This window comes from Ursus maritimus, unplaced genomic scaffold (genome assembly GCF_017311325.1).
Source record: "Ursus maritimus isolate PB19 unplaced genomic scaffold, ASM1731132v1 scaffold_16, whole genome shotgun sequence".
Lineage (NCBI taxonomy): Eukaryota > Metazoa > Chordata > Mammalia > Carnivora > Ursidae > Ursus > Ursus maritimus.
Genome location: NW_024424008.1, coordinates 36668196 through 36694808, shown reverse-complemented (window position 1 = coordinate 36694808; position 26613 = coordinate 36668196). Strand labels below are relative to the sequence as shown.

General features: G+C 43.2%; 1 protein-coding gene across 3 annotated transcripts in view; it reads right to left on the bottom strand.

Annotated features, from left to right (window-relative positions):
• Positions 1–26613, bottom strand: part of OPCML (opioid binding protein/cell adhesion molecule like) — a 485951-nt gene that overhangs the window by 183998 nt on the left and 275340 nt on the right. For all 3 annotated transcript variants that reach the window (XM_040631014.1, XM_008688325.2, XM_008688326.2), the window contains exon 2: positions 23951–24183. In XM_040631014.1, the coding sequence (XP_040486948.1) occupies positions 23951–24183 (233 nt within the window). The remainder of the gene's footprint in view (positions 1–23950; positions 24184–26613) is intronic.

Sequence of the window (26613 nt, the reverse complement as noted above, 5' to 3'; positions counted from 1 at the left end):
GTTTTTAATGTTTCAGTTCTTCAAAATGCACTAGACAGGCACAACTGGAGGCCATGAAGGAGCCATTTAAAATTTCCAGGCGAAGTGAAGCTTAGAGCCCAGGCTGTTTCGCGTTTCATAGGTAGGCACACTTCTCAATAAACTTGGGCTTATGCACACTGTCTCGGGGTTTTACCACTCAGAAACAGATGCCAGCTTTTTCCCTTGTGCAGCAACCATTAAACCCCAGACACCCCTGCAGAATATATGTGCTTTTCCTGATTAAGTTCATTAGCCAATGACCTAAGGTCTCCACCTAATAGTTTTCAATAGCAAAACTGGTAATGATAACTAAATATGTGTAATAATATAACTACAATATAAATATAATAATGTAAATAACTAAAATTTCCATAGTGCCTTATGATGGATGAAAAGTCTTTCTTCTACGCTATCCCATTTGAACCACTGCCCAAATGATATTATCCCCAATCCACAGTTGAGAAACTAGAGGCTCAAAGAGATAAAATCAGTTGTCTGAGGCTCCACAGTAAGTGGAAGGCCAGGTAGCAAGCCCAGGTTTCTGGCTCCTTTTCATGTTCCACTGTATGAAGATTTCCAACACCAATTCACCGAGATGAATGCTGCCATCTTTGATAAACAGAAGCCAGGGACACTATCACCATTGCCTCCAAAACGAAATGTGGTACCTTGGAGAGGAAGAGAACTCTCTGATCAGCACCCTAGAGCTTCATCCCAAGGCCAGTGAAATCTAACAAGGAGCATCGTGGCTCCCGTCCCTAGGATTCTTCTCCATGGTGGTCCTGTGTTCCAACTGCCAGGGTCGTCCAGCCTCAGCAGAGGGGGGGGATGGCTCTTGGCCTCCTGACCCACATCAGGCTCAGGCCCTGCTGCTGCCGCAAACATCAATTTTCTAGCACAGCCATGTTTTTCCTCAGAGCAATTGGTGAGTCCTTTTCCCTCTGCTATTTCACCCCTTCCTTTTAATCTTTTTTATTTTTATTTTTCATCTCAAGTCCTTCTTTTTTTTTTGCGCTTTTCGCTTCTTCAGTGGCCTTTTTATAGATTTCTGCACCTCTCTCTCTTCTTTTCATGTTTGGTTCTTTTGTAAGAGGCCCTCTTTCTTCCTGTCTTTGTTTGTCTGACTCCTCTTTCTGGGATGCCTTTCCCTCTATGCATTGTTATTCTCCCCGAGATTCTTCTCTGGTCGCTCTAGGGACTTGAATTTTGATCTTTACTGCTGGACTAAAGCTTTGTCATCCTTCTGTGTTTTCTTTGTGAGTCAATTTTTTTCCCTCATCATTTTTCTTGGAGCAAAAAGAAAATATCCTTTAGCAGTCTATATGATCCACTTGGTGACTTGTGTTTTGACCTAAATGTTTGTTCGTCCTTTGATCATTCATTATTTTAATCGTAGCTGCCAAGGCTCTAGAGGTGGAAGAAGACAATGGATGGTCCCTTTCCCAGCAATTGAAAATAGTCCTTTTCTTGTAGAATCTACAAATTCCATGGAGGACAAACTTACTCCATGTCCATTAAAACAAAAGATTTTAATGAACAAATCCCAAAGCTGTGGGTTTTGATGTTCTTTATCCATATGTGTTCGTAGCAATTGAGATTTGCTTCATAGAATCTCAGGAAGTGAGGTCTGGGGTGTGTGAGTGTGTGTGTGTGTAACTGAGGTGTGACTTAGATGCAACAAAGAATATAGATTTAGATGTACAGCTGGGTGAACTCGTATATGTGGATTCACCCATTTAACCACGAAGCAGATCAAGATATAAAATATTCCTCTTTCCAGAGGTTCCATCATGCTCCTTCCTACTTAATACCTTCCCAGAAGATGGTCACTACTATGACTCTCTTGAATTCCATATAAATGGAACTCTAACAGGTACATTTCTGTGTGTGGGTTCCTTCACTCACCATGATATCGGAGATTCCTATGTGTCATCTGTATCAGCAGTTTGTTCTGCACTTACAGCTGTGTAGTTTTTCATTTTATTTATTCCATAACCTGTTAACCTATTATCTTGACAAGCATTGAGTGGTTACCAGTTTGGGTTATTATAAAAGAAAATCCACTGTGTGAACATTCTTCCTGTTGTCTTCTGATGTGTACCTATACGATTTTCTTTTCGAAAAACACCTACAGGTTGAATTTGGGGGGTGTAAAATAGATGTATGTTTAGGTCTAACAGAAATTGCCAAGTAACTTTCTAATGTAGATGAGGCAATTCCCAGGAACAGTGTCTGATGTGTCAGTTGATCCCCATCCTCACTAAGACAATATTGTCAGTCTTTATATTTTCTCCATCTGGCCAGTGTGAGAGAAGATTCAAGTTGAAAAGCTAACTACACCAAATACTGCAGTCTTCCAAAAGCCTGAATTGTCCCTCAAGTTCTCTTGGCCTCCTTGGCTCCCAAATCTTTAGCTGTTTGCTCAGCTTCCTCAGCCCCCATGGCTGGCCAGCTCCAGGCATGGCCTTGCAGTTCTGCCATCTGAAGCTGACCGGCTGACCACCGAAAGATTCTGGATCCTCTACCACTGCCAACTCCAGATGAAATGCCATCCTTCCAAACATGGGATCTAGCTTCCCTAGTGGTCACCACAGGGCCCATGCAATGCAACCCAGAGATCTGGGGAGTTCACTGCATGTAGAATAAACTTACATCCAAGGAAGATAGGAAAGGAGGCAAGGAAGGAGTCAGATCAGTAAGTCCCCTCTCCATTTTTCTTGATCATGGATAGTTTCAAGGCATAGTCTCTCTGGAGCTGGTTTGTAGACCTCCTGCATGACTAAATGGAAACACCTGCCAAGTGGCCAACTATGCCACTTCCCTGCTCATCATCTATCAGCAGCCAGTACTGATAAGGCAACATCTCATATTGCTTCCCATCCTTCTCTTCCTCACTTCCTTTTGCCTTCATTCTCTTTGCCCTGGGAGTTCACCACAAAAAAAAAAAAAAAAAAAAAAAAAAAAAAAAACATTTAATCAGGATTTATGTTCTAGGCACCCAGAACAAAGAGCTTGGTTAAAACATTTCTTAAGATTTTAAATGGGTTTGATTTATATTATGAATTCATCCAATTTCTAGAGAACTGAAATATGAGGGTGATAATGAGGAATACGAGGACTAAGAAAGAGATAAAACCTATCTGAGAATCTGAATGTCTAAGTTCTACTCTTGGCTTTCTTATTTGTGATTTCAGTGCCTTACTCTACAGCTCTGAGACTCAGTTTCATTTCTTTTTAAAGCTCTCAAGGATGTGGTAGAAATGTCAAAGTTACTCTATTAAAGGAACTTTAATATCAAACATAGGATCAGGTGAAATTGCTTGTTCAGTAGTTATCATTCAACAAGACTGTTTTTTCTCTGTCTTCCTTCCAAAGAAAGGCATGCTTTAAAATTAAGAAATATTCTTCTTTTTCAATGTTATCCTGATCGTCATAGCATTATCACTAAGATTTAAAAAGAAGTGATGTGCTAAAGAGACTTTATGGCAAAGGAATAAATAATAAAATTTAAAATAAAAACTAATAATGGTGTTTCATCCAGCAGGGAATGTCTTCTTCCTTGTTGTAGGCCAATTTTACCAATGTTTTCATGCTCCTTCTTACCAAGTCACCTTCTGTGTCCCTCTGATTTCAACCCTTTCTGGTGCCGATAGCATTCATCTGTTCATTCATAATTTATTCATCAAATGCCTATTATATGCTAGGCATCACTTTGGTACTAGAAATAAAACAGTGAAGATAAACAGTACAGTCTCCACACTTATGGAATTTAAGGTCCAGTGGGAAGAGATATATTCACTACAAAATTTTGAAAGTATGCGCAATAACGCAAGGAGTGCTCGGAAAAGAGATAGACGATGCTATGAAATTCTATGATAGGCCAGTTTGGCATAGTCAGGACGTTGAGAGAAAACTGCTGAGGAAGTGACAGTGGAGGTAAGATTTGGAAGCTAATAGGAGCTGACAAGGAAAATGCGGAGGGGAGAACACTTCGAGGAAAGGCAGTCAACGCAAAGACCCAAAGGTGAGAGGAGACCAGCGAGCCAGGAAACTCTAAATGAATAGCACTGTGGGTGCCTGTAGCACAGAGTCCGAAGGGGACTGTGTGTTTACATCGGGCCACGAGGCAGCTGTGGATCGGAGGTCTCAGGGAATGGAGGCCACATTAGGGACTTTAATAATTTTGCTAGGACCAATGGGAAGTCATTTAAGGACCTAAACACAGTGTATGTGTGTATGTGGTTAGACTTTTTTAAGAGATCGTTTGGGCTGCAGGAATAATCTGAGGCGGTCAGAAGTAGAAGCAGAGAGGTTACCAGAAGTTGGAGAGATGAAGGGATAAGGAGTTATCGTTTAAGGTGTACCAAGTTTAGGATGATGAAAATGTTCTAGAGATCGATAGTGGTGATGGTTGCACAACATTGTGAATATATTTATTGCCACAGAATTATACACTTTAAAATGGTCAAAGTAGTAAATTTTGTGTATATGTTACCATTTAAAAATTGTAAGAGAAGATGTAGATAAACAACTTAGTAGGTTTTTATAGTAATTCGAGATTCTTGAGTGGTGGAGATGGAATGAGGCGGAGAGATTTAAGATGTATTTTTGGAGAACGGTGAATTGGATTTAATATGGCGGAGACAGGCTAGCTATTCACCAAACCTATTCTTCTCTTCTTGGGCATACAGCTAGACTATATTTTCTAGCTGCTGGGAGTTCTAGCCAAAGGAATGTAAGCAGAAGTTGTATGTACCACTTCCAAGAAGCTTGGCCCATAACAAAAACAAATAGATGAAAACAAGCCTCCCCTACCAATAAATAAATAAATAAATAAATAAATAAATAAATAAATAAAGAAATAAAATCCACATCTTTTTGTGCTCAATCTTTCCTCCTCTGCAGTCAGCCTGCTAGATGTCTATGACCAGAGTTGACCTTGTTGCGATGCTTTGAAAGGGGCAGAACCTCAGTCAGGTTTTATTCCTGAATGATTGCATGAAACTTAACACTTTGCCCTCTCCCAGATCCTGGATAATTGGAATATCTGAGCAAGCAATACAAATTTTATTGTGTTAAACAACTAATAGCTTGAGCTGTTAGAAGCTAGAGTTACGTTATGTGGTACTCGTTTAGGACTGAGTTATGATGTCTCCATTTTCATATGTTGAAGTCTTAACCCCCAATGGGATCGTATTTGGAGATATGGCCTTTAAGGAGGTAATTAGGATTAAATAAGGTCACAGGCATGGCACCCTAATCTGATAGAACTAGCATTCTTATAAAAGGATGGGACACCAGATCTCTCTCTCTCTCTCTCTCAGTGTCCACACATGCATACAGAGAACAGGCCATGTGAGTATGCAGCTAGAAAGCCATTTTCTACAAGCCAGAAAGAGAGTTCTCCCTACAAACCAACTCTAATGGCACCTTGATCTTGGAATTCTAACCTCCAGAACCGTGAGAAAATGAATTTCTATTGCTGGAGTCACCCAGCCTGTGGTATCTTGTTATGTAGCTGGAGCCAAGTAAGGCAGGACCAGTGCTGGAAGGGACCGTGGGGAGAGGAATCTCAGGGAATGGTCATATTTCTGGTTCATGGAACCCAGTGTATGATGGCGTCAAACACTGAGGGGAAACACCGCTGTAGGCAACATTTGAGTTTAATTCTGGCCATCTTGACTTTGAGGTGCCCTCAAGGCTTCCAAGAAGAAATATCAAACTGGTCTGTTTGTAAAGTAAATGAGCATTGATAGGCTAATGCTAAATACGAAATACATATTTTACTAAAATATATTTTACCTATTGCTCAGTTTAAACATTTTTTCTTTGATTATTTTATGAGGATATGTTCTGTCTTCCTTCAGGAATGAAAACTTCCTTGGACTTTTCCCCCATTCCTCTCTATAGTTCCTACCATACCATGAATATAATCAACATTCAATAAATGATTAGTTAGGTGAAATTATTTTTAAAGAAGTGAGTGTTTGGGGTGCCTGGGTGGCACAGCGGTTAAGCGTCTGCCTTCGGCTCAGGGCGTGATCCCGGCGTTATGGGATCGAGCCCCACATCAGGCTCCTCCGCTATGAGCCTGCTTCTTCCTCTCCCACTCCCTCTGCTTGTGTTCCCTCTCTCGCTGGCTGTCTCTATCTGTGTCAAATAAATACATAAAATCTTAAAAAAAAAAAAAAAAAGAAGTGAGTGTTTGGTGTCCAGGGGACAAAGGATTACCCAGACTGCCCTGGAATGCTTAAGGTAAGACTAGATTTGTGGTTTAGCCACTCACCTGTTGCAATGTTTCCCAAAATACACTTTTATATATTTTTTAAGATTTTATTTATTTGAGAGAGAGAGATAGCAAGAGAGAGCATGAGTGGGGGTGGGAGGGTTGGGCAGGGAGAGGGAGAAGCAGACTCCCCACTGAGCAGGGAGCCCCACAATGAGGGGCTCAATCCTAGGACCCTGGGATCATGATCTGACCTTAACCAACTGAGCCACCCAGGCACCCCCCCCCCCGAAATACACTTTGAATAAATATAAAAGAAAACTGTAATTTAGTTGTGACTACTCTCTTCCTTGTCATTGCCCTCGCTCTCCCATTAAAAATGTAAAAATAAAGGCAAATTTTGGAATTCACGTGGGGTTCAACTTAATTCTATTCAAGCAAATATTATTGAGTGCTATTATCCACATGGTGCATTTTAGGTGTTCAGGTTGACACAATCAATCTCTTGTCCCCCAAGGACAGAGTGTAAAATCGTGGAAAGAGGGGTGGAAATAATCCTGCAAAACGCAGACTGATGATTTACGTTATTTTATCCTCGGGATTGTCGCAAAGCACTTAACGCAGAGATGGCGTTCAACATATTCTCACTGATGATGCTTTCACTTAGTAGGCATTAAATATTTAGTGAACAAGCCGATGAAACAACAGATAGACTACGATATAAATCTGTCTGTGGAAGATTACAAAAACATGTAAAATACGTAACCCCAGGCATAAAAATCTAGAATTTCAGAGCAGGAATGGATTTCAGAGACCATATACTTCTCCCTTATTTTATACAGCAAGAAACACATCTAAGAAAGTTAATTCATATACCTAAGACAGCATAAATTATGGACGCTAGAGTAGTTTCTAGGTCTTTGGACTCACCATACTGTGTTCTTATAACCAAGTGAGTATTTTCTGCAAACCAAGCACTAGAACCTTGCATTTAAAGGATGTTGGCACCATGCTGTACCTAAGGACCTTACGTTGCTCACAAGAAAGGAAATGGATCAGGGACCCAGTAAAGCTTTCAACACGTGAAGGAAGAGCAGGCTGGTGGTCTGAAACCCGATTTCCACAGAGATGTGCTGAATTTACTAGAAGAGAGGAGGAGAGCACTGAGAACACAGGCCCACTGAGAGCCGCTCAGGCAGCTTGCCAGAAGGCATGCTATCAAAATGTGAGAGGCAGCCCCCTAACTCTTCACCTAACTATGGGCAAAATGACACTGGGGAGATGTGGATACGGAAGCAGGAGCCCAGCTGGGTGACTTTTGTACTTGGAGCTGTCCCGCTGACACCTGGGTCCAGCCTTCATTACCATCAATCACACTCAGGCACCCTTCCACGGAATAGCAATGACTACAGCGCCTCTCAGCACCTAGTTGTGTTCTATGGAACAGAGAGTTCCTGAATCCAAACAGAATCCTTTCCTGCTAGGAGCAGAACTTTGCATAATCATCATGTTTGCAGGCCAACTAAATGTAAATGTATGCAAATGTACTGGCAAAGTTGGCCTGGCCCTCAGGCCTTTGCAAAGAGGCTTTCCCTGCTGCAAAAGGTAGGTGAGCACCGCCTGCCTGGACCCCAGAGGATTAAGGAAGAGGCAGGGGGATTAAGGAAGCAGAAGAGGAAAGGGGACAATGGCACCTTCAGAAAGCAGTAGAATGAGGGAAGGAGATGTTAGCGCTGGCCTCAAGTGAGTAGCCAGAACTGACTGAGCTACAAACCCCACTCACCGAGCACCAGGAATTCTTTGATTCACAGAAGCTACAGCCCAGGGAACATCCACTTTCAGAGACAGAAAATCACTGCAAGGCAATCGTTTCTGGGGAAAATGGGAGCATGTTGCAAATTGTATTATACCTAGAAATTATTTTCCCCTTCCCAAAGTCAGAGAAGTCTATAAAACCCCTCCTGCTACAGCCAGAATGGGCACTTTGTAGTTGATGTCATTTCTGCTAGAAACCTTATGAGAACCCATCCACACTGGCAGGGCTGTCCTGCAGGCACTCCACACACTTCCACAGTAGCAAATGGGAATCAGAGAGGACTGGTGCAGGATATGTGTAATAGATGAACTCTGGAGTGTCATGAAGGCTGAGCACTGAGGACACACAAAGCCCACAGCAATTAGCACGCCGTCTCCAGCCAAAGGAGGTAAGCGGGGTGGGGTGGGACTGTAAATCTCAGCCAGTGGCTTTGGGCTCTGTAGGATGGAAGAAAGAATTAGGAGGCTCTGAATCAGCACAAGATTAGAGACAGGCTGGGCTGGAATGGAGATCAACACTGTCTTAACCAGTCTTGACTTAAGCCTACAGAGGAAGGAAGGATGGGTAGTTACCACCAGACTCACACCATAGCTATCCCTGAATAATGTGATTCGTAGATTATTTCTGCATGTGCATACATGCCAAAATCAATTTGTTTCAGTTCCTCTCAATCAAATATTTTCATCCATCTTATCATTTAAATACTTATCGATCGCTCATTACATGCCAGACACATTTCTTAAGGATTTTTGAGTATCTAATCTGTGTTAGGTCTTCTGCCATACACGGGAAGTAAATATTATTGTCCACGGGGAGGTGAAAACTTTTTCCCCATCTTCACGGTGCTTATATTTTGGTGGGGAAATCAGGTATGTAACTCCATGGCTATAGCCCAATGGGACAGAGCCACAGCCTGGGGTGGGGGGTGGGGTGAAACTTGGGAAGTCTGGGCTCCTGTAACACCTGCAAATACACATTAGGGGTAGCCCCTGAACTAAACAGGCACAAGTGGGGGTATTATGTGCTGCACGAGACAGAGAGAGAGAGGGAGGGGGTCCCTACCAGCCTGGGCTTTCTGTAACTAGCCAGAAAATCGACACTGCCTAGCAAAGGCCCCTGAACCTGGATACTTCTCTTGATGCCATTTCTGCAAAGCTTCTAATGAGAAGTCAAGCTCCTCATTAAAGGATCAGTTCAGTGCAGTCTGAGCAGACCTGTGTACATACTCCCCAGGGCTCCATACCTGCCAATTCATAGTCAGCAGGTACCACCCGCACCTGGATTGAGTCTGAGGGACAGGAAGGGTGACTGCAGAACCATGGGGTTGCTCAGGTGACTCCTATTTGAAATGGCATCACCTCCCAATCTCGTATGTTCCTTATGAACACATGAGCCAAAAAGGGGTCGACGCCACTGCGGTTGCAATGAAGATAGAACCAAAGGCTTCTGATGATACGGGTGAGAACCTGTCCTCCAGCTGCAGGAGCGAAGGTACTGGGAGGCCCTGCATTCTCACCTCCACCTTCTCTCCCACCACTGCTGTCACACTCTCACCTCTTCGGGGCTGTGCAAGGCCCCGAGGAGATCTGATTTCAGGAATGTCCCATCTGAAGCGCTCCCACCCTCTGCCTGGCACTTTCTCAGAGCTTCCTTTGCAAGTTGCCCGAGCGCCTGCTGACTGACCCTCCGGAGGGTCTTTCTCAGAGTTATCCTTGGGCGTCTTTTTTAATGGCCTGACCTTAATTGCATTTTCCTGTTTGTGCCCTGTAGTCAGCATGCAGTTTAATAAAAGATTTTCAAGCTGCTGGGCCCATTCTTCCCTTCCCACCTACATCTTGGGTAGTAGAAGATTTTAAGCCTCATTTTTAAGGTGATTGATTTGGTGTGTTTTCCACTTTCCTTCCTGCTGTGGGGACATTTTGCCTCTATGTGTGATAATTTTTTTTTAAAGGAACTTTGATTTTCCTGTCCCCTCGCTTTCCACCCTGCTGTTGCGGAACCAGGGACTGGGAAGCTTTATTCCTCAAGGAGCTATTTTGTGTTTTCTGATTCTGTTATTAGTTGTTGGTGCTTTGGATTAACGATGGCCAGGGCTCACGGCTTGTCATTCAACGCTCACATCGGTGGGGTCTTTAAAGTGGGCACTTCGGGGGGAGGGGTGTGCTGCAGCCACGGACTTTTTTTTTTTTTTAAACTGGAGCATAGACTTTTATTTTATTTTATTTTCCTTTGACTGTGATAGCAATAAGGGGAATTCATTACAGATAAAGATATGCCATTTGGAATGGAGTAGTGGCTCCTTAGAGAGGTAATCTTCAGAAAGTATCTGAGTTTTGCATTTCTTTACATAAGTCATACATGGTTCTTAAGGAAAACAAAGTCTTTGACAAAAGTTTGGATGATGATTCAGTGATTATTTCTTTTCTTTTCTTTTTCTTTTTTTTTTTTTTTTTTGGCCTCAAAGTTGTCTACTTCATTTCTTAATCCTCTCTCACTAAATATACGTATTTTTTCAGAAGTACGTCTTGGACGTGAGACTATAATATTATGACAATATCAGACATAGGAGAAGACTATTTCAAAGGAATAAGGAGAATGACATACAGCTTCAAGGAGAGGGGCCTACCACACATAGATTTATATATATTCAGAAGATGACATAGTTCGATCATTATCCACAAAACCCAATATAATTTATTAAAACATTACAAGGCCGGTGGCTATATTTTTATGTTAAAACTATACTAGGATGAGTAGAGGTGAATGGTTCTAAGTATTCCTGAATCGCCCTAACTTCATGCCTGTCACACAAACTCAGAGGCATTTTCAGAAATTAGCCTAGCAGCCTAAATCAAATAATTTCAATAGTTCCTTTGCACAAGACCTAGTCAAGTATGGAGAGCTGTCTACTTATGCACAACAGTCTTAAGAAGGAGGTAGGGCAGGCTTCATTTCCTACAATTTACAGGTGAAGACACCGAAACTTTGGTGAAGTAACTCAGTAAAGGTCCCAGAAGAAGTGGCCAAACCAGAACCCCAGTTGTGCACATCTCTTACCTGGAAGCAGCCAGGCAACTGGGTTTCTCTTCTGTGTATGTTTTCATTAAGGTTTGGTTATCATGAACACTGCCTTTCTTGTTGGATTGCCTTAGGTATTAGAGCACTGTAGAAACATAAACCCAACCTTCAGTTGCCTGAGCTGTGGCCAGTTTGCACTGTTGGTGTCTGGGGAGCAGGAAGAGGGCAAAGGGCGGAATTCCGAAGTCTTGCCTGAGCCTGATGGCCCACCTGGGTGACTGCTTCAGCTTCTCTCGGCCTCTTGCGGAGGACGTGCTGAATGAGCTCAGGCAGAGTAGCAGGGAAGCAAGTGGGGGGTAGGCTGTTTGGAGAGAGAAGTGTGGGGTGTCCTGAAGACAATTTACAATGTAGATTGCACTAGAGAAGCCCACATGGAAAGCCTAAAGAGCCAAGGGTCTCTGGGCTTGGCTTATGGTTTCCCCACCTCCATCGGGCAGATGTCCTCAGTACCCTGGGGCTGGGCTCCTCTGTCCCCTGTGTCCCTTTCTCTCCAACTCTCTCTGCTCCCTGCACATTCAATGGCACCTTCCCTGCACTTCTGTGGCCCTCCCCCAGGCATCTTTCAGTTCTTCTTCCATCACTTCCCCTTGTCTCCTTCTACTTTCCTAAATCTTCCTGGCCCAGGCCCCACTGCCCCTGGCCTCCACTCCCCTGGACTACTTGAACTCCTATCCAGTGAAACAACAGGTGTCACCCCTCTCCCCCATGCTCCACTCTTGCAATATAAATTCAGTTTGTTCTGTTTGGAACAACTTTGTGCAAAGGACAGAAGTTATGTGTGTGGGTGTTGTTAGTAGTAAATTAAGTATAAAATCTATATCCAGAACCAAAAATTGACTGTTAACTCTGTGTCTGAGGGAGACCACATTTCTTGTCCTAGAGCAACTTGTGCCTTGGAAATGACAAATGTCTGGACTGTTATTAGATCTCAGGCCACTGCGGGGGTTTTATAAAGCACTCTCTGCTTCATCCAGGTTTCTCGCTTTGCATTTCTGGGACACAGAGAATCTCTTCTGCCAACCTAGACATTCATTTAAAATCTGTACTTTCCCCCTGAAAAAAATTCTACTACCTAAAAGAGCCAATAACAATAAAAGAATTAATGATTGTCTCTAGTCTAAGATAAGCCTTATTTTTTTTCTAGTACTGACCTCAATGAGGGTGATATTCTGAATGCAGTATTTCTGTAGGTCTGTTAGTCACCATTCACACATCGAATATACGGAACTCCCCTCTGCTTTCAACTAACAATAATAACGATCATAAAATCCCAGCTTCTGGGGAACTCATGCTCCCCTATTGGAGATTTTAGATCATCCCCATACCTGGTATGTTGTTTTTTGGGGGGAAAAGTCTATCTGAACAGAAATTAAGAAGGATTAAGAAGATAAGAAGAGAATAGGAAGTGAGAAGAAGAAGAGTTGTAAGAGAGGGTAAAATCTCTATTCCAACAGTATCTTCTTCTAAAGCTATTTATGATAAAAAGAGGATTAGGTAGCCGGTATTCCCACTATATTAAATTAAATCCCAGGCCCCTCTCCTCAGACGTGCACAGCCCTGAGAACATCAATCCTATCACGACAAAATAGCCCTTGGGAAAAGGAATCCTCCTGGCAGTGTGCCATTCAGCTCTTATAAACTGTTAACCGTGGTAATGAACCAATCCAAGAGACATATTAATAATGACATGAAGAGACACATTTATTGTTGATTGTTGAGATGGTGGCAGATTTATTGCGAGCTTGCCAGGAGGGAGGGCTTGGCCCAGCAATGGTGCAATTAAAAACAAATTGAATACAGGGACAAAGAATCAATAATCTAACAGGGCAACTTTTAGTTTGCAAAATACAAATATAAATTAATTGACCTGAACACAGTTGCTAACTGGTCATTAATGTCTGCTTGCTGGCCAATCAGAAGACATCACCCATCCCATTATGTTTATTGCAGCGGGCCGGGTGCAGGCACTGCCAGCTCCGCCTGCCCGGGCTGCCCTCTGAGGCATCTTGTTTGGAGGTGATTTCTAACGCACTAAAAGAAAGTGGTTGTATCAGATCTTTCCCCAGGAACACTAAATTCTGAAATTAAAAAAAAAAAAATGTTTCACTAAGAACTCTATTCAATAGAAATGTTTTCTGTGCCTACCGTGGACAGCAATCCATCCTGAGCACGGGGAAACAAAGGTAAGAAATCCAAGGTGGATGTTGCTTTTTGTGATATGGCTTCCAGTAACCTCCAATTTAGGGTATTTTGGTATCATTCTTATGGATTAGTAGCATTTAATTTGTTCATTGGTCATGCCAATTCAGATTGCAATCCTTAAGCTACACCCACATAAAAATTTTGATGCTAACCTTGGCTCTTGCCTTCAAGGAAATTATAATCTAGAGGAGAAAAAGTGAAATCCACCAATAGCTGAACTATAAGAGAAAAAGTTTCAGCTGTCTTAAGAAAGTGTAGGTAAAATGGTATTAGAATTCCAAAGAAAGACTTTGGCTTTGGATATTTAAAATCTAAAACTGTGCTGTCCAATATTATCACCACTAGCCTGTGGGCCATTTTAAATTAAATTAATTATAATTAAATAATACTAAAACTTCAGTTCATCAGTCATACTGGCCACATCTCAAGTTTTCAATAGCCACTTGTGACTAACGGCTACCACATTGGACAGTGCAGGTACAGAATATTTCCGTCATCACTGAGAGGGCTATTGGGCAGGTAAGAGCTCTATGGGACAGTGCTGCTTGAAAGGGTCTGCAGAATTTGGAAATCCAAAGAACAATACATTCAAGACAGATGGAGAGTGTAAGAAATTAAAAAGAAAGCAGGGCAATATGGGTGGGAGTTTTACAAGGACAAGTCTGGCTAATGTGTGTAAGATACGCAGACAAAATAGTAGAAAGTGAGAGTGGAAAGTAGGTTCGGCCATGAATTGCTTAGCACTTGGAAAAGCCGTCTAAGAGGATTTGACTTTATCGTCAATAGGGAGTCACTGAAGTTATGAGGAGAGGGAAGTGGCGTGATCAGATGAGTGCATCAGGAATATTTAGACAATGGCAGTAAATTGGATTATAAGGAGGCAGAGACTGAGGGTTGGGTAGCAATTGGGCTGTGACTAAAAAGTCACTGAGGAGTAAGATTCTGCACTTCGATGGTAGTGGTTGTGGGAACAGAAAGGAAGGGAATAACTTTATTGGGCACATCTGCTTTGATAGAGAAGCAAAAGAGAAAGAAGGGTCAAAACTTAAGCAGAAGTTTTATACAAGGACAACGTGTGCATGAATAGTAACATGAAGTAAAAGAGGAGGAACCGGTTTTTGAGTGGAGACCGTGAGTGCAGCACGGGCCATACAAAGGCGTGTACAGATGCCCAACCTGAGCAGTTCAGGCAAGAAGCAGAAATTGGAGGCAGGAATTATGGAAGCAATTAAGGACCAGCAACGTCAATTCGGCAGGATGATACAAACCTGATATTAACTTCAAGAGGGATGTTGTACTTACTAAGACAAATAGAAGGAGAGAAAAAGGCTAAAGGAGGAGAGATCCTAACTGCAGGGATATTAGACTGAAATCCTTCAACCAGAAACAACCTGACAAGGAAAGCACCAGTGTTAGAAATGAACTGCGGTGGCAGGCTGCCCTGCCTATAGGAAAGGGGCGGAATCAAGAGGAAGTTCCACGTGGAGGTTCAGTGTGGGCTTTGCCTACAGATGGAGCACAGCTGAAATCACAGCTCTGCACTTATCAGCTGGTGACCCAAGGCAACTTCCATAGCCTTTCTGAGACTCCATTTCCTCATTCAAAAAAGTAGGAAAATACATCCGACCTTCCCGGGCTAACTGGAAAACAGAATTGGACTCTGTGCATGACAGCCATGATTCGTGATCATTAAAAAACAAATCCTTGGGGCGCCTGGGTGGCTCAGTCGTTAAGCGTCTGCCTTCGGCTCAGGGCATGATCCCAGGGTCCTGGGATCGAGCCCCGCATCGGGCTCCCTGCTCTGCTGGGAACCTGCTTCTTCCTCTCCCACTCCCCCTGCTTGTGTTCCCTCTCTCGCTGGCCGTCTCTCTGTCAAATAAATAAATAAAATCTTAAAAAAACAAAAACAACAACAAATCCTTGACTGCTTTCCTTGTGATTATTTTACTTCACTTCTATTCCTCATTTTCTATACCTATAGAGGAGAATTATTAGTGAGTAAATAGTCGAAGGCTCCTTGATACCTTTATGAGAAGCCAAACTGAGATAACTACAAAGGATAGTTATTTTTGCCAAACAGTGTGTCTGAGGTAAAAACTTGTTAACCAGGGACTCAACTCCAGGTTTCGGACTACAAGTCAGACTCCCTAAATGTGTGTGCACGTGCTCCATATAGGAAAACATCACTATTCGGAATGCACAGATGACTCCGGTGCTAAGCTGGGACTAATCTTGGGGGTGGTGAAATTTGAAATCTTATGTAGGATCCTGACTATACAAAGGTCATGATGAACTTTAATATATTAGGGGAATTTATGAACATTAATAATTTACCATCTTCTAAAATGTGATTGCTTCCTCTGCTCACAACAGGAAAGATCCCCTTGTATTTACTTGAGCTATTGACAGACTAGACTCTTAGGAAATGAGCTGAGATCACCATGCAAATTGAGCAGAATATAACAGGCATTTCATTTTCTCCTCCATCTCCACATCAGTGATGATTTTGAGAACAGACTTTATGACTGTTCTGTTTATTTAATTCTATTGAAAATAAGGCAGATGCCAGCCCCAGGCCCTGCCGCGTCTCTTTCTGGCTTCTGTATATGTCACCAAACCAGGTGCCAGGACTGGCATCATCTTAGATCACGTGGAAGTCTCTTGCTTTTGCCTCAAAACAAGACCATACACTTTTATTTATTTTTATGTTTTAAAGATTTTATTTATTTATTGGAGAGAGAGTTGGGGAAGGAGGAGCAGAAGGAGAGGGACAAGCAGATTCTTCACCGAGCTCAGAGCCTGACATGGGGCTTGATCTCAGGACCATGAGATCATGACCTGAGCCAAAACCAAGAGTCAGATGCTTAACTGACTAAGCCACCCAGGTGCCCCTAAACCCACACACTTTTAAAGCCAGGGGCCTCGAATGAAAATGTTGCCCCCTTGGCAGACGGGGTCAAACCACCTCCAGCCCTGACAATGTGTTCATCCAATGTCAAATTTTGCTTAGTCTCATTCCCCTTGGAAAATCCCACTCTTCCTTATTCCTATAACTAAAACATTGTAAGTGTTACAGGAGGAATTGAGCACATATCCCCCCACCATTTCCTTCTAGAGGGAGGCTGAGCCTACATATTTAATGGAGGGTGGGATGGAATTCCACAGGCCACAAAAGAAATAGCCATGAAACGTGTGCAAACTGTGTGTGCATGCATGTGTGACTGTGTGTGTGTGTGTGTGTGTGTGTGTGTGTGAGAGATGATCTTATCTTCTAAACAGAGCAGAACAAAGGCCCATATTTCTCCCAGCAACAGGAGTAGGGACTTGATAAAAGGATAAATAATCTTTTTTTGCAAAATACGTACTGGATTGTGTTGTCACCATCTACACATGATGTCTTGAGAGGGGTGGCAAACAGGAGACTGGGTAGAGTGAGCATCAATTCTATTCCAGCTACGCGACTACCACATCCAGATAAATCTGAGAGAAGGGATAGGATCTTAGAATGGAGAGTGGGAGTGCGCGCCTCATTCCAACCCTGAGAGAGGAGGCTGAGTCAAGTGTGGAGGGAGCCGGCATGGGGATGCCCTTCTGGTGGAATATGACTTTCGAGAACCTTCCTTTATGGTGTGCTGGGGGCATTCTGAGGGCAACAATTTCATTCCTGATTCCCTCTAAGTTTTAGTAGCCTTCTCAGTTTACCCAACTCCTAAATTAAGAATGTTAACATATTTAACACTATTTGATGTGGGTTGTGGAGGCTACCAACGTCAGAGTGAAACAGGGAAGGAGAGGATGTCTTTCTTTCCCACTCCCTGTAACCGAAAAGGGAGCCACTGCCAATGTGGGTTACCACTAAAAATGGTGTTAGCAAGAGGACCTCAAATCTTAAGGGCTCCGAAGAAAATATGAATGAGAAAGAGAGTAAGAGCGAATCCTCTGATTTCCCCATCAGTGGGTGAAGGAGGAAAAGCTGGGGATATAGAGATGCTTGACTATACAAAAATCCTCCAGAGAAATTACATTAATAAATCATAAAATGTAATAACTAGAAAGGACTTCCTTACCATTTCTTCAACCCTACTGTTTCAAAACCAACAAAACGAAGCCCAGAGAAGGTCTTACATTTATTTTTTACTGTGGACCTTTTGGCTTCTGTGTTTTATTTGCACATATACATAGAAGCTGCAGTTTATAGGGGTGCCTGGGTGGCACAGCGGTTAAGCGTCTGCCTTCAGCTCAGGACGTGATCCCGGCGTTATGGGATCGAGCCCCGCATCAGGCTCCTCCACTGGGAGCCTGCTTCTTCCTCTCCCACTCCCCCTGCTTGTGTTCCCTCCCTCGCTGGCTGTCTCTCTCTCTATCAAATAAATAAATAAAATCTTAAAAAAAAAAAAAAGCTGCAGTTTATAGACCCTTTTTCAGAATCTTATTTTCTAATGCAAATATATAGATAGAGATATAGATATAAGTATATTTGAATAATATATAAGATCAAGGTATGCATATGTGTACCTAAATAGAATCAAATACATTGCATTTTATTCGTCACCCCAGGATAAGAAGCCAGGAAGGGAACAGCCTACAAATACAGGCCTGGATGTCAGGAGCAGAACTCAAGCTGGGGAATGAGTTTTTTTGATGCCCAGTCGTGTTCTTTTCCACTTTTCCACCCTGCCTCTGTGAAGAACAAGTGTGATTATAATTTAAAATAGAGGCTGAATAAATTAAATTTATTTCAGGTTGACTGCCTGCTTTTCTTTAGGCCCCAAATTACACATGTTCATTTAAATGACTGTAATATTTGGAAGAAGAGAATATAGCAGAAAAAAAGAGGTTAGTTGCAAAGGAAGATCTGAAAATAAGTTGGTCCTTGGCAAAACTGTGACCTGTGGGCAGGGCTGCGTCCCCCGCCCGCTGGAAACGCTGCACTGGTGCCCAGCCCACGTGCCCCCTGTGCCCCGGCCTCCGCATGGCCAACAACAGGCTCCTGGGTCTCCACTCTTCTCAGCAGCACCTCAGAACTTGTTACATTTTTCTCACAACATTTACCTGTCCTTTTGCTTAACTAGGAGTTAGCAGTCTGCTGCGCGAACATACCGAATCTAGAATCGCAATACTTGGCCCGAAGGGGTGCTTTGCCACTTACTGGCGAGCGGAACTTGGACAAATGACTTCAACACTGAATCTTAATTTGTTTTCTTGGAATGTGGTGACTTTTTTTTTTTTTTTTTTGAGAGAGAGAGAGAGCAAGGGAGCTTGTGTGGGTGGGGGTGCAGAGGGAGAGAGCGAAAATCTCAAGTGGACTCCCCACTGAGTGTGGAGACCGACAGATGCAGGGCTTGATCGCACGACCCTGAGATCGTGCGATCTCAGATCGGGGCCAAGATCAAGAGTTGGACACTTAACCGACTGAGCCCCCCCAGGCGTCCCGGAATGTGGTGACTTTCTGTTCTGTCTTCCAGGGCTTTCCTGAAGAATAATCAAAAGTGATAATGCAAGTGCAGTGCTTTAACTGTATTCTGATTGCTGTTTTACAGAGACAAGTTGAGGGAAGGGGAATCTAAAGCATTTAATAGTGCCATCATCTTTGGGCAACGTTGTAATCTCTCTAAGCCTCAGGTTCCTTATTTTTAAAATGTGAATCTGCTGTAGACTTTGTCGGGCTGGCGTGAGGATCAACTGAGCGAAGGTTTATGCTCCATGTGCCCAATGCAGAAGTTAGCGGGTGCTTAGCAGAATCTAGGACCGGACTGGTTGGCAGGTCAGACTTCTCCACCTTCTCAGCTCAATGTTGGGGACCAAACAGTCTCACCTCAACTGACTCCAGGCTCAAAGACTCAAAGTCTTTTGCAGACACGGAGATTGCGTAAGCGTGCTGCAGAGTCTCAGATGTGACAACGCATCCTTCACCATTTGTAGCCATTTGCATATAATTGGGCTGAGCAAGGGGGGTCCATTCCATGAAAAGAAATACCTGGTAGTAAACAGATCTCTGAACTAGCCAAGAGAGCAGACAGAAAATGTCAACATCCAAGGAGCAAAGAGCCAACCCACGTTCTTGCCGATCTATCCTGGACAAGGACGGCAACCATGGCGACACAAGGATATCCATGGAGTTTCAGAGCGCTGAAGACTTCATGACAATTCGAATCACGATTAGATACTGGATTCTCAGAGGGGCAGAGTTTTCAGTACTTACACAGGATAAAGAGGTAACATTTAAAACGTGTCTCCCTGGAGGGATGAACTGCTAGTAAATTAATTATCTTCCTCTTTGCCTCTCTCTGCCTCTCTACACCATTTGTTGTAGCGCTGGCATCCCACCCCCACTGCTAATTTTCTTCTTCTTGAGCTTTGTCCTCAATTTCTGCTGGTACAATGCATTATCAGTATCAGGGAAGGGGGAGGGGAAGAAGAAAGGATAACCGAAAATTTCTCTGCGATCTAAATTAGAGAACTAACTTCAGATATGGTCGGCAGAGGAGGTGCTGGAGTATGCTGGAGAGACATTGATCTTGGCCATGGTTCAAGCCCCAGCTCTGCTACTTACTCACCGGGGACCCTGGCTGCTCTCTTAACCTCCATGAGCCGTAGTTATCTAATTTGCAAAATGAAGAGAACAGTCACTGCACTGCAGCCTCCCAGGGCTTGTTGTAAGGGTCAAACGAGACAAAGATTGTGACCGGTGCTGTAGAGTGCTAAATAAATGCATGTTATCCCTGGTGTATCTTTTAGCTTGTCACACTGAAGACCCTCATCCCTCCAGGGAACTGCTCCCAATTACTACCCACTTCAAGGCATCTGGACAGTGGCTGACTCATTCCCCACCCCTATCTGCTTGAAGGGGCTTTATGGTCATTGCCTTCATATGCCATTTCCTTTGCTGTATCAATCTGTTCCTCCATTCATTTTACAAACATTTGCTGAATGCCTAGTATGCCTCACACAGGGTGCTATGTACTGGGGATAGATATAAATAAACTGCGGTTCCTGCTGTTCTGTAGGAATAGTTAATCTCAGAAATCTTACCTACTTTCCTACTTAGGAGATTCATGATGAATCTCAAATATACCTCATCTGATCCCGAGTTACACCTTAGCTCTATAGGACCTGCTTAATGTCTGTGCTTTCCTTATCCCTAAACCTAGCAAGACTAATGCTTTCCTAGCCTAGTGGCGCGGGAGCCTAATTCCATGATTACTAGCCAGCCCTTCAACATTTCCCCAAACTCAAAAAGGTAGGTGATATCCTTTTAATCCTTCCTCTTTCAAGGCATTAAGATTAATCCTCCCAATTTCCCTTGGACAGTATCTCCTGGAGGAACCTTCTCCAGCTGCATAGGTAGACCTATAGCCCACTCCCGTCCCAGCTTTTGAGTGATGGCAGTAACCTATTCCCTGCTACTCTGGCTTCCTTCTACTTCAGTCCATCCCATACAGGGCTGCCAGGTCGATTTTCCTACCTGACTAATCTTACTCCACAGCAACACTTCTCTTTGGCTCTGGATTTTCTTAAAGCCTAGGTACACAGTCTAGGTCGCATTATCATACATACTCACATGCTCCCTTAAAATTATCCCTTCCGCGGCCAAGATGTGCCTTGGGTATCAGTGATAATTTTTTTTAACAAACACAGCTTCTTCTCTCACAGAAGACTTGGAAATTAATCCCATCAGATATGTGGCAAAGGCCACCTTCGAAAACAGCCAAGGACAGGCTCCGAGGTTAGTGACAGAGCATATCTGAGTTCCTCACATTGCAGCGGCAGGGAGCAACAAAGCCAGGACCCTGTGTGATTGCTCTCCCTTCTGCTAATGGCACTTGGTTGGCAGAGGTGATGAGATTCTAACATCCTCAAATGGACAGAAGATAAATAAACACCTTCTCCCCCTCTTTCTCTCTAAACAGACAAGTTGCAGCTCGGAAATTTTTCGGTTTTTCTCATTGCAAAATCAATACCCATCAGCAGTTTGGAATTACAGGCAAGATTAGGCCTCAGTTTTATACATGCCTTATTGTATTCCAAAAGCTTTCTACTCAGTCAGATAAATCTTCTTTAAGAGGATTAGGAAACTTTCATTATCTTTATCTAACCTGAACTAACACTAAGTCTGAAAAATTAATCTATAGACTGGACAAAAGCCGATAGGTGCTGGGAAGAAGGAGGACTCTTGGACTTCTTTCTAATTGAGCAGTGGGGCCTCTGCTTCCACCCACTAGAAATTCAACTGGTCTCCAAAGAGAGAACAAGTCTCCCCACTGCTAACCAAGACCGAAGAGAATGCAGCTCCCTGCATGCCCTTCCTTCACCTCTCAGTAAATGGAACGATCCATCTGCTAAGTGTTCCAAGGGAAGGTCGTCTCCTTTCACCTCCGCCCTCCCTGATCTTCTGCATTGGATTTCAAGGGCCACCTCAGCCACCCAGAGCTGTAACAGTCACTTGGTCTGAAATGTGGAGACTGTGAGGAACTGACCTCTGAAATTGAAGTCACTCCACTGCTCTGCTCTTGCCTGTTCGCAGACTCTTTCTGACCCAAACCTGTGAGGCCCACAGGGAGACACTACTGGCTTCCATAGCCGGCCCAAGGAGTTGTTCCAAGGGCCTTATGAAGCGCATTATCCCCGAAGCTCTGCATCACTGGCCCTTTATGGCCTGTATTGACTTTGACATGCTTACACAATCTGTCTTATTTCCTGAAAAGTGATAGCCTTGTTCTGTTTGAGTCTGTTTCTGTACAGTGCCTGACAGTTCTTTTTTATTTCAGAGCTGCATTTCCTGAATTTGAAGATAACTTTGCTGTCAAGGCCACGAAGGTGCCACGGAGGCGTCACTTCCAATGCTGAGAATTTCAGCTCCTCTGGAGCCAAGCCCAGGTGGCAGGCGGGGTAGTGAGAACTCACACTCCCTTGTTTTCTGCACCCCCAGGAACTTTCAACAGACATTCCAGCTCCTCTCAGATAACTGATCTCACCAAGCGCCTCTACCAGCCTCTGAGAAGAAGCATCAGACATGACAGTTGTCTTTATCTCCAGATGGCAGGCCGTCTTGTAGCTCCAAAGCAGTGATCATCACCAAGCCATACCCCTGGGTGGGACATGTATGGAGAATGGAAACAGCAGAGTGTACAGACATCTGTTGTATGCAGGCTGATGCGGGCGTCTGAAAGCTCTCGGGGGTGAGAGAAGGACTTGAAGACTGAACTGAGATTGGGCTTCAAACAATATGGCAGCGCCAGGGCCTGCTGGGGAACAGAGCTACAGCAAACCGATCTCTGGTCCAGCACATGCCATTACAAATGGCTCACAGAGCCTGGCAAAGAGCTGTTCTAGCCAAAAGAAAGGGATGGCCACCCTGAATTCTACAAGTGACTAAAGTGTGAAAAGACACTAATCTCCACTCAAACTCTTCACGAAACCAACAGAAATGAGCAAAACCATATTCTTTAACAAAGCGAGGGTGAGGGCATCCACATTAACTAAGCCAAGATGCTATACGCATTTCACAAACTGGATAAAATTTGTTGAATCTACTGCAGATGGGATCTGATAAAAGGCACTTACTACAGACTGAATCATACCCAGGGACTCCTTCCGAGAGCTTAGTGCATGACTCCAACAGGTCAGTATAGGAGACTGTGTGAAAGGTCCACCCAAGCCTCTCCTTTAGTGGAGGAAAGCTATGGTACTGGGGGATGGGAAGTAGTCTCCTTAGCACTTCATTGATACCATGAGTCAATACCTGACAGAAACTGCTTTACATAGTGATGGGTGAGATATGATATTAGTTGGGGGCAGTTTAAAATAAGTTCATTTGTATTGCTGCCTTGTTTGAAAATGGCTCCCAAATTCTCAGAGCTGCTATTTAAATGTGTTTCTAATTTTTAATATTTAATAGTTGATATCTGGAAATCTGACATTTCTTCAGCCTTACTTTTTTCCTACGTTGTGAAATTCTAATGAAAAACTTTTGAATAATATGCTTCGGTATACTAACACAAATTTTTAAAGAGAGAATGAGGGTGGATGTTAGAGAATAACTCTCCTTTTAAAAAATTATATAGATATATTTCTGACATAGACCTGAAGACAGTATTTTGACTAAGATCCTTCTTAATCTAGACTCCATCGTGAGGCTAAAGGGATGCAAAGACCCAAACTCCATGCCCGGGAGGACTTGACTGCAGCAACCAGAACCAGTCACAAGGCATATAACTTCACATCAACGTTATTAACCTCTTATTATGAAATAATCCTATGAAAGGTAATTAAAAGTCACAGAGAATAGTAATATCTCTATTTTTTAGTATTTCTTGCCCAACTCCAGAGTGCTAAGTAACTTAATAAAGTTCAACCAGCACATGCCAAACAACTTATTAATAAGAACAGAAGGACCAGAGATAAAATTGAGAAACTGTGAAGATACTCAGTACTTAGTGAAGAACGGAACAGATGGGAAGAAATCCAGAACATGACACTCAGTCTTGGAGTTCCATAGAGGAAAATGTTTTTCATGCCTTCATACATGAGTAGAAGAGAAGACTGAGATTACGCTTCCCTTCCATCATTGACAGGACCACTAACCCCCGGATCCAGCTGTGACTCACCTTGCACTATGAGGTGGACCCGGGAAGTTTTAGGGTGGTTGTCCGTCTGCACGGAGCAGGTGTACGGGCCCTCGTCATACACATCCACGTTCTGGATCATGATGCTGTACTGGGTTGGTGTGTTGACCAGGATGATCACACGAGGGTCTATGGACCACTTGTCATTCCCAGCGTAGAGGATGGTGCTGCGGTTTAGCCAGGCCACACGGGTGACTCGGTCATCTATGGTACACCTGTAAGTAAGGGGTGTGGGGAGAGGAGAGGAGGGTGTAGGGGAAGGGGAGAGGAAAAGGGGGAGGGAAACATTGAGGAAGACAGGTGGGGGAGGGAGGAAGAGAGTGTTGAGAGACTGCATTATAAATGTGGTTGCTGCATTCTGAACACTAAATGAAACAACACAACCCAATGCTAAAAGGAAACAATCAATTATTGATGAAACTTCCTAAATATAGGGGAACAGTGACCTGAATCATCCTGAAGAACCGATGAACCCAAATCATTTCTATTTGATTTAGGAGCATATTATGTGAATATCTTTGCTGTATATTTGCTTTCCATCTTATTTTTCCCCCCAGGCTTATATGAAAATTAGTTTATATTTCTTGAGTACATTTACCACCTTGTGGGAGAGATGGCCCAGGGGCATAAGGGTGAGAAACGTGGATCGTATTTCAAATAGGTCACAGATAATCCACAAAGCAAATACCTAACCTGTTGTTAGTCAAAAAGTGAACATATTTACCACCCCCCCCCGGTATTGATAATCTCCTTATAAACCCTAAGCTACCCAAAGCCTGCAAACTACAATTTATAACACGGATTGATAAAATTCACCTTTAGAAAGCCAACAATTTTTGAGGAAGTCATGGCTGCCTCTGAAGATGTCAGCAGAAGGAAGAGGAAGTGGTCAGGCAGCATTCCTTTTCCCTCTTACTGCCAACCCCCCGCCAAGAGAATAGTGTGGCTGATGTCACCTCAGTCATCATGATGGTAAAGAGCTAACATCTACCCCTTCATACCTCACGTGCACTCTTCCCTACAACCGAAAGCTATGAATGCAAGTAGAATTTGTTTTTTGGTGTGTATGACTTGCAGTCTCTCAAGTTTAACGCAGAAATAAATACACCTGCTGGTCAGAAAGAAAATTTGTATATGTGCACCATGATCCTTTAATCTGTGGAAAGAAAATAGAAGAGGGGCACCTGGGTGGCTCAACAGGTTAAGCATCTGGCTCTCGGTTTCGGCTCAGGTCATGATCTCAGGGTTGTGAGATATAGCCCTGCGTAGGGCTCTGTGCTGGGCATGGAGCTTGCTTACTCCTCCCCCCTCTGCCCCTCCCCACTGCTCTCTCTCTCTCTCTCTTAAAAAAAAAAAAAATCAAGGAAATAGAAGAGAATCCCTTATAAATGTGGATTGCCAAGAAGGATGCAGTTATAGGGCCCTAGGTATGCCCACCTGCCACTCATTGCTTTAGTCTGCACCTGAGTTGCAGTATCTGGGCAAATAGGAAGGTGAAATTACACCTGCCCTGCTCTCTGGAGACGTCCTAGCAAAGAGGTATGAGGCCCTCCTTCTGCACACAAGGAACATGAATCCAGCACCTCCCGTGAGAAAACAGAAAAAACGTTGCCATATCTCCCCAAATCTGATCCCATTTTGACTGAAAGCAGCAATCCTTCTGATAAGGCTCAGGAGATGAGAATACCAAGGACACTGGCAATGGAGGAGAGATCAAGCACATTTGGACATGCTGTTTTCCCTTAGGAATGTGGCCAGCCTGACACAGCCTGAATGGTCATGGGAGCAGAGTAATACTGGAGCACTAAAATGACAGCTTCTGTTGAAAGGGGAAAGCATTCAGTCTAGCAAAGTACTCTCCCTGGTTGGTAGGGCACATAGAAATAATACCAGCTTCCAATCACGGAGGACTTGTGCACAGGTCCACCTGTCATTCAGCAGCTCCTGGCAACCTTGGGGTTGGGCTGATAATTAGACGCTTTCTTTCAAAAGACAGTAGGAAGAAATTTTTCTCCTCTAAATTTTCTTTATTTGCTGTTTTTCAAACTATAAAAATGAAATAAGCATGTTTAGACATGTGAACAAATACGGTCCTTGATTTGGTAACACTCTGGTTACTTCTTCCACATTTTACTCCTTACATGCATATATTCACAGATATAAAGACTGGTTTGATTTATTTACCTGAACTAGAATCATACTCTAATACTCCTAGAAACAGTTTTTTGGAACTTGACCACAGACATCTCTGAACACCAGTAGTTTTGGGGGCTGAAACACATTTACCATTAGATTATGATAATTCAAGTATCATTGAGTGACCTTTACAGCTGTGCCATGGTGATAAAAAAAAAAAAAAAAAAATGAAGTCATGCTGTTTCCTCCATATCCTGGTACCCTAGTTTCACTCTCTGGGTAGTTTTTTCCTTCTCTAGCAACTTTCTATTTCCCTTAGGAAGACCAAAAACCCTAATGAACCTTCCCCACTCTACATTTCCGAAAGCATTTATTAGGGGGAACAAAAAAAGATAAACTCATTTATTCACTCTCAGTTGCAAATGATTGATAAGGGTTAGCGTGCAACCTTTCTTTATGACAGCTGTGTTTTCATAAACACCAAATCCCTGTTCGAATAACTCCTAACA